The following is an 8,761-nucleotide window of genomic DNA, read 5'->3' on the forward strand; positions in this document are numbered from 1 at the left end:
GCTGTGTTACGTTAAGCCAATGAGATGCGAAGACGTAACATGTGGGCGTGTCTAAGTGGCGATCCGCAGGAATATATAAATAGAAGCCCAGCCCTCATGTTTTCAAATACGAGACACTCCGTGGGGGAAGAGCGTGGTCCAACGAGGTTTGTGTAAGTCCGCTTTGACTCATTTGGTAGATATTTAGGCATTAGAGAGTCGGACTAGAGCTAATTTAAAACAAAACAATTCGTCGTTCTCAGAGTTGATCGGATTGTCGCTTTCTCCTGCTTCCTGATCAATCATTTGCTGGCTAATTTGTAGCTTGGATTAAGGTTTTAAACGCTCTTGGTTTAAAGTTCATTTAAACATCATGTGGCGGTTTAGACACGGTAAATGTGTGTGTTTTCGGCGGGCTTTGAAGCAATACGTGTCATCTGATAATGCCCTGCTGGTTTGTCAGCGTACGGTTTTGCCCGCCATTTTGGACAATGGTTTGTTCATCTTGTAGCGTTAACTTACTTGAAGAGGTCGAGTTGCCGGTGTTGTGCCGAATGCTGCATTCAAATAACTTTCCCTTGTGCCTCTGCACACAATTTCCCGCCGTTTCTAAGTTATGCAACCGTTATATTTCTGGTTGAAAGGGAGTTCCGTGGTGGGATGGGGTGTAATATGCAGGATTTGAGGGGGAGCGTCTCTGCTGCAGATGGAGGCTTGATGCTGGTGTCCCAGAGTAGCGTCTGGTGCAAATACACGCATGGGATGCTTGTTTGGCTGTGTTCAAGGCCAATTACGCATGCGTTTTAGCCGTTTTATATAGTTCAGAATTTAAAACGCGTTGTAGGCACTTTACATTGTACAGCTTTATAAATGAAAACGAGTATATGCGGCTTTGGAGCGGAAGTGGTAAAAGCAAACCGCAAGACCCGGATGATTCCGCCATTTTAAGTCTGTTAGATTTCCCCATTAAAATGGGAATAATTCCATATTTAAGTATTTTGTTTTTAATTCCAGAGACTGAGAAACAATGGCTCGTACCAAGCAGACCGCGCGTAAATCAACTGGAGGAAAAGCGCCAAGAAAACAGCTGGCGACTAAAGCCGCTAGGAAGAGCGCGCCCTCTACTGGTGGCGTCAAGAAGCCCCACAGATACAGGTGCGTCTGAGATGCTGCTGTGATGAGATGCACCCTTGCACATACAGGAGAAATAAAGTTGATTATGATAACGGGTAAATCATACACTTTTTTTTTTATTTTATTTTTTTTCTCTTCCTTCTCCCCTCCCCCACTTCAGGCCTGGAACTGTTGCTCTGAGAGAGATTCGTCGTTATCAGAAGTCAACGGAGTTGCTCATCCGCAAGTTGCCATTTCAGCGTTTGGTTCGGGAGATCGCACAGGACTTCAAAACTGATCTGAGGTTCCAGAGTGCAGCCATTGGTGCACTTCAGGTGTGTAGCTATTATTATTATATTTAAAATTATTCTGTGACTGTATTGCAGTGTGATCTACAACATGCTCACAGTTTCTGAAAGCTTTAACAAACTCTTCCTTGTCTATTTATTTATTTTTTTTAAGGAGTCGTGTAAGTAGAGGCGGCGCAACTGTTAATGACATGTGAATAATCCCGCCCACTCTAAAGCGGTACTGAACCGTGCCGTGCCGTACTGAGCCGTACCGAGCCGAGTCATAACACGCAGTGGAAAAGCGCCAAAAGTAGTTTCGCTTTCACAATGAAACACACAGCATCTTCACGACATGGCGTCTGCGGCAGCAACAATACTACAGCGAGAATAAAAGTTACGCCTTCTTTCTTTGCGTGAACATTTGAGCGGCGTTATGCAAATCTTCCCACATAGTGACGTAGACATGTGGGGGCGTGTTAGAATTAGCCGTTTTATGTAGGCGAGGTTGACTCTTAACTTTTATAAAGAATGTCTCTTTGGATTTGAGACTTTAGTCTTTGCAACTTTACAGATCTGCTTTATGCACCAAGAGCTTGTAACACTCCAAAGAGAAAGGAAAAATTTAAATCGCATCATATGACCCCTTGTATATTTGCTTGTCTATATTCATGGATGTGCTTGTTGTTGGCGTCCTCTTGTGGTCAGTGGTGAATTTGCACATTTATTTATTTGTTTATTTAATATCAAAATGTTTTGGTTTAGTCCAGGGGTGTCAAACTCAATTCCTGGAGGGCCAGAGCCCTGCAGAGTTTTGTTCCAACCCTGCTCCAAAACACATACCATGTAGTTTTCAATTAGGCCTGAAGGACTTGATTAGTTAGATCAGGTGTGCTTAATTAGGGTTGAATCTGAACTCTGCAGGGCTCCAGTCCTCCAGGAATTGAGTTTGACACCCCTGGATTAGTCTATACCAGGGGTAGGCAAGTTCGGTCCTAGAGAGCCGCAGTCCTGCAGAGTTCAGCTCCAACCCACCTCACCTGCCTATAGCCTTAGTAATCCTGAAGACATTGATTAGCTTGTTCAGGTGTGTTTGATTAGGGTTGGAGCTGAACTCTGCAGGACTGCGGCTCTCTAGGACCGAACTTGCCTACCCCTGGTCTATACCATGTTATTTCGATGCATTTATTATTAGTATTTGTATTAGGTGCACTCTTGGACTGAAACACTCCTGTGCAAAGCTCTACTTGACCCTCTTGATGTTACCTAAGTTGCCTCTGTTCTTTCTCTCTTTTTTTCCTAAAGAAGATTTTAATATGTAAATGTAATTGTGGATCAGATCTTTTATTCATAGTCTTTCCTTAAGCATATGCATTCATTCTCACTACTTTAATTACCTTTGACACAACGCAGCCACCCTTTGGTGCTGGATGCTACAAGTCTTACTGTGTTTTATAAGCTTTCAGCTTATCATTCTCCTCCAAGCCACAATATTTCCATGGTATTTTTGTAAAATATTTATTATTTGCACAAATTCAGATTGGAAGAACTTGTTTTGCGCTCAAATTTATTATGAAGTATATTTGAGGTTTGTTTATGTGTGTGAATACAGACAGGAAGCATGTAAACACTGACTGGAAACCATAAGACAGCATGAGTTCTGATAAACAGATTCATTAAACCACATCAAACGAGAAATCTCACCGACAAATGGGACAAACATATGCGCTAGGACGTCAGACCCCTCAACCCTGAGCCCTGCTCCAGTCCCAGCTGCAGACACAGTCTCTGTCTCACCCTCTCTCCCTCGCCTCTTGCTCTTTGTCTTTCTCAGAGTCGTCCTGAGTCTATTTATGTGTATTTATACAGATACGAAATTAACATGTCTTGTTGACTCTTTCCCAGGGGATTGACTGTGGGGGTCTAGATTTCAGCTCTGTTATCTGGCATTATTTCACTTGTCTGTATCTTTCTGTGATGCTCACATCCTAAGGCTGTTCTCATCATGGATTCTCAAATCTCTGTTAGAGGCACACAACCTTACTCATGCCCTATATAGGACTGTCTGAGACACAAGTTTCCCAAGTCACTCTTTTGTTTATCTCTTTATATGTGGATTGTTTTTTTTAATGTAAATTTGTTAATTTTCCTGATCAGTTCCATACAAATTCATTAAAAATTATTCAAACAATGCTTACATATTTTTCCCAGCCTGGGCGGCATTGCAGCTGGAAAAACATTTCTTGGTTTTGCCAAGGCTGTCTTATTTATTTATTTATTTTATTTTTTTGCAGACTTGGCTGTTGCACTGGTCTATATTAAACAAACTCTCTGTATCAGCACCCAGCACTCCATACTGACATATTCTCATTATTGTCAACAATAGTTGCATTACTTTAATGACACTTGCTACGAAATACATTTTATCAACTGCATGTCAAAAACCAACAAATGGGTTTTAGATCAAACTGCATATTCTCCATTGATCTTAGTGCTGTCATGAGTCTCATCCTGTGTCTCCAGAGCAGTGTTATTTTAGTATTATTTCTATAATACATTGTAGTATTTATTTTTAATTCACTTTAATAACATTTTTTTTGATAATTTTAATTTGATTTTATTTCAGTTTTAGTAATTTACTACTTCTACTTAAACTTATTTTAGTTCAGTTTTTTTATGGTTAAAATTAATCTAATATTTATATTACATTTTATTTATATTAACAAAAAATGGTTTTAGTGTTAGTTAATAATAACAGCACTGCTCCAGAGTGAGTTTATGACTCAGATGATTAACTCAGAAAGTCATGTGACCAGAACCAGGGCAAAGACAGCAGCTTGGCCATCCTCATGTGTCAGGACACACTAAGAAGCCATTTCTAAATCTCAACCCAATTTTTTTTAGGTCCATTAAGATTGTGACTTGGATTGTGACATTATTTTCATGACAGTTTTTTCACACAAATCCAGACTTTTTACATTTTAGTGTTTCATAATTCACATTGGACTCATGATTCTCATTGCTGCAATACAGTAATTAAAAAAAAATAAAAAATCACTTACAACAACTTGTCTCCATGGCCAACAGGAACATTTCCAATATGCACATTTATTGGCTAAAATGTATCTAGGGTTGTGTACGTATAAAAGATGTCTACCTTTTCATAATATGATGGCCTTTAAAATGTGCCCTATATTAAAGCACAGTCTGGATTAGCTGTTTGTGCAGGCCAGTCAATTTCCTGTGCCATTTGTCATAGATAATAAACGATAAGTGATTTAAACCATTATTTTTATTATACTGTACTGCAATCTTGTTTTCCATCTAAGAAGGGAAGAAATCCATTGTGCAACAATATCCCCTCACCTTTCTAGTGTAGCGGACAGCTTTCGTAAAACTGACAGTGAGTGAACACCATTTTATATTATATTGTAAAAAATGGGGCTGTTTATTCATTCATTGCTTTTTCAGACTCAAATGCATTATATCATGCTTAATCCAAATCCTTATATTGATCATTTTGTATGATGTACTACTGCTCAACAAGAAAAAGAAAAAGAAAATCCCAAGAGACCAACTTTTAGATTATTATTATTTATTTTTTAATTCCTCATTTTCTTTTTATTTGTTTGTCTTTGTTCTGTTTTACTTGGGGAAAAGCCCTCAGACTGCCACTGTGTTTATGAATAATTTGAGTCATTTATTGTTTTAGCCCTGGGCATGAGAGGGCTCTCTCTAGGGGAGATTATCAGCTTCCTGTTATCAAGATGCTCTTGTTATCATGGCGTAATCATTTGTAATATCTGTATATGAAAATAGCGTACGTTCAAATGTTACTTAAATCATCCCGACACATTTTGGACAGTGAAACAATAATTTCAAGTCTTATTATGTATCTATATTAATATCCATACAGTCTCTAAACAGATTAGACCTTTTGGAATTCCTTGGAGTCCTTGTTTTTGCTGGTAGAGTGCACTCATGAGAAAGCGAGAGGAATGGGAATGCAACGAATGAAGAGTTCAAGAGCATGAGGATCAAGTAAACAGCAGCGCTGGACGCCCCACTTCTGAAGTCTTGAATAATGTGTTTATATCTTGCTATGCTGTCTGCACACCACCTGCCCACAGACTCCAACTTCAAGGAAACAGGAGCCAACACCTGGGTTTAGTGTCGCTAACACTTGTCCAAATGATCAGTAATCCACCAAATATGTTTGCATTGAACTGAATTTACTTTAATGTTTCCCTAATGATGTTTTTGTGTAAACCTAGTAATACTGCACATGAAGTTTACACGCTCGGACATTAGTACTGCTTACAGAATCCCTAAAATTGTCTGGGAGTGAATTTTACACTCTTGAAATTGTCGCAAGACCCTGTTGAAAAATCAGCATATGCTGGTTATGTATGTTTTGAAGCATGGCAGCTGGTTATGAGCTGGTATCAGCAGGTCATGTGCTGCTAGACCTAAGCAACTATCTCCAGCATAGGACTAGCTTATAACCAGCTCAGGACCAGCTTAAATCAGCTCAAACTAGCTGCCATGCTTCAAAACCAGACTGTCCTCCAACAAAAAATAACCCTATAGGTCGTTTGTGCAAGCGCCTTATTATGACCTACAGTATATTTACGTTTGAAAGTTTAGTGCCCTCTAGCGGGCGTAAAAATAATGACAGTGTCGTGTTGCGTCTGTCGTGTTTATTTAAATGCAACTTGTGGACTTTTTACATGGTCCAACCCGATCTCACGACAATTTGTACATATTTTACTAGGTGGCTAATTCATACGAATTCGTACGAATGACCACACCTAACCCCGCCCCTAAACCTACCCTCACAGAAATCATGATTTACAGTGCATATACATTTTATGACCACGTGCGTTCTCTGGGATCGATCCCATGATTGCATATTGTCGTGTAACGCAATGCTCTACCAACTAATCTATATGAAACCCAAATTATGGTGCAGAGTACAAAGTATTAAAGGGTTAGTTCACCCCAAAATGAAAATTCTGAATTAATTACTCACCCTCATATCGTTCAAAACCCGTAAGACCTTCGTTCATCTTCGAAACAAAAACTAAGATATTTTTGATTAAATCCAAGAGCTCTCAGACCCTCCATAGACAGCAATGCAACTGAAATGTTCCTAGACACAGAAACTTAGCAAGGATATCGGTAAAACAGTCCATGTGACATCAGTGGTTCAACTTCAATTTTGACTTTTGACTCAACTTCCCAAGAATGTAATCAGCATTGTTTACGTAAGGGGGGAAAGCACACGCATGGACGTAATCAGCGTAATCAGCATTGTTTACACTTAGGGTAAAGCGTGCGTATGCTTTGTGATACTCTCCAAAATGGCGTAAGACAGTAACTCGGGGGGAGAAGAATTGTTGAATAAAGTCGTCATTTTTGTTTTCTTTGCGAACAAAAAGTATTCTCGTAGCGTCACAAAATTGAAGTTGAGCCACTGATGTCACATGGACTGTTTTACTGATGTCCTTACTACGTTTCTGTGTCTGGGAACATTTCAGTTGCGTTGCTGTCTATGAGAGCTCTCAGATTCCATCAAAAATATCTTAATTTTTGTTCTGAAGATGAGCGAAGGTCTTACGGGTTTTGAGCGACATGAGGGTAATTAATGACAGAATTTTCATTTTGGGGTGAACTAACCCTTTAATATGGAAGTGTCCTGTTGCCGATAGGGGTGCAAGTGTAGTATACGCTCTGATGGGTCGTATTTCAGGGATTTGGACAAATGACCTATGCGGGCATGTTGGTTGGAGGACATGTTGCACAAATCATACAGTACCTAACCAGCATATTCAGTTTTTTTTTCAACAGGGGATTCTCATGGTTTTAGCATCCCCTCTGAGTGAAGATGTTCGCAATGAAAAATCCTACAAAATAGGCATTTATTCAGTCTTGAAACAGAACAGATCAAGTTTCAATGACATTAATATATAAACTGGAGATTATATAGCAATGACTCAGATTGGAAATGGGTCTCAGGTACTTCCATAACTTTAGTTGTTCCCTTAAAATGGACTCAGAGAATATCATCCTTTAAAAGTCTTCATTGAAACATGCTATCCTATTATTTCAATTATCTGTAAAAGGTGTTTTATAATCCACTTCATCAGCAGGAGATTCACCCTGAATAATCCTTGTTTCACTCAGCCAACAATAAGAATTAGGCAGTGTTCACGGCATCAAGCTAACCCACGGATCTCTCTCTGTCGATTCATGATCAAGTTCTGGAAGCGAGACAACTTCAGGAATTGCAGGTTGCCACACCTGCGCTACACTTCAGACTCGCTCCTGACAGGGATGCGCAAATCCAGGGTGTGATTACAGAAGCGGTAGACCACGGACCAGTTGGCTTTCCGCTTGATGAAGAGCCGCAGCTTGTCTCTGAAAGTCTCCCCGAGGTCTCCTTAGGGATTGAGCTTCCTTTTTTTCTTTTGCACACTTTGCTCTTCACATGCGTTCAATCCAGTACAGTCTGGTCTCCTCCAGTCCATGAGCATGATTTTTTTTTAGTCCACCAATGACACTACCACTGTAACACCTGAACAAGAGAGAGAAATAAGAGGAAAATAATATCTGAAGAACAAAACATTTTTTTTGTGTTCACTTGTTTTGATCACTTGTTTCATTGACATTATTATTTAAGGTGATAGTTCACCCCAAAATAAACATTCTGTCATCATTTATTCACCCTCATTTCATTCCAAACCTGTATGACTACCTTATTGACTGACAGCTCTCCTGTCCCCGTGTTGAGAGAAATCAGGGACCAAAAATTTGAACATGCGTTTACTCATCGATTCCACACAATTAATAAAAACAGTGAAATGCAAACTCAAAATATGATGCAAGCCTTTCTCCTGCATCCTATTCTTTATGCAATTCAGAATAGGAGCACAGCTTAAAGGTTAGTTTGAGCTGCACCAACTAATTTACAGATGTGAATTTACATCTCCAGCCTGAGGCATATTCATGTCACTATTGGTGTGAAAAGGCTTTTACATTTACCAAAATCAAACAAGCAAACCCAGACCAGATTGAAAAAGTAAAGCAAAAGTAACGTAAACTGTTTCCTCCTGCTGGAATGCTCTGCCCAACTCAATTCGAGCATTTAATCTAAGAAATGACTAAAAGCACATCTCTTCTGTCTTCATTTGACCCTCTAACTCTAGCTATATGTGTGTTTATTGTGTATATTTATTATGTACTGTATATATATAAATACATATACATGCATTTATATGTTTAAGAAAAATATGTTATGCTTATATATTATTGGTGTGAAAAGGCTTTTACATTTACCAAAATCAAACAAGCAAACCCAGACCAGATTGAAAAAGTAAAGC

General features: G+C 39.2%; 1 protein-coding gene across 1 annotated transcript; it reads left to right on the forward strand.

Moving 5' to 3' along the window:
- The first annotated feature begins 77 nt into the window (after positions 1-77).
- LOC107550302 (histone H3.3-like) lies at positions 78-1,569 on the forward strand. The gene is made up of 4 exons (XM_016231570.1): positions 78-152; positions 994-1,134; positions 1,274-1,427; positions 1,555-1,569. Exons 2-4 carry the CDS (start codon positions 1,007-1,009, stop codon positions 1,567-1,569), a joined length of 297 nt encoding a protein of 98 aa, XP_016087056.1. The 5' UTR covers positions 78-152; positions 994-1,006.
- The last annotated feature ends 7,192 nt before the right edge of the window (positions 1,570-8,761 follow it).

Source organism: Sinocyclocheilus grahami, unplaced genomic scaffold (genome assembly GCF_001515645.1).
Source record: "Sinocyclocheilus grahami isolate Dianchi unplaced genomic scaffold, SAMN03320097.WGS_v1.1 scaffold395.1, whole genome shotgun sequence".
In the NCBI taxonomy this organism is placed as follows: domain Eukaryota; kingdom Metazoa; phylum Chordata; class Actinopteri; order Cypriniformes; family Cyprinidae; genus Sinocyclocheilus; species Sinocyclocheilus grahami.

What these genes read in the sequence shown, in the direction of transcription:
- LOC107550302 (XM_016231570.1), top strand. Translation starts at nt 1,007, where the DNA reads ATGGCTCGTACCAAGCAGACCGCGCGTAAATCAACTGGAGGAAAAGCG. An exon ending in AAGAAGCCCCACAGATACAG is followed by an intron (nt 1,135 to 1,273) that starts GTGCGTCTGAGA and finishes CCCCCACTTCAG; the next exon opens with GCCTGGAACTGTTGCTCTGA.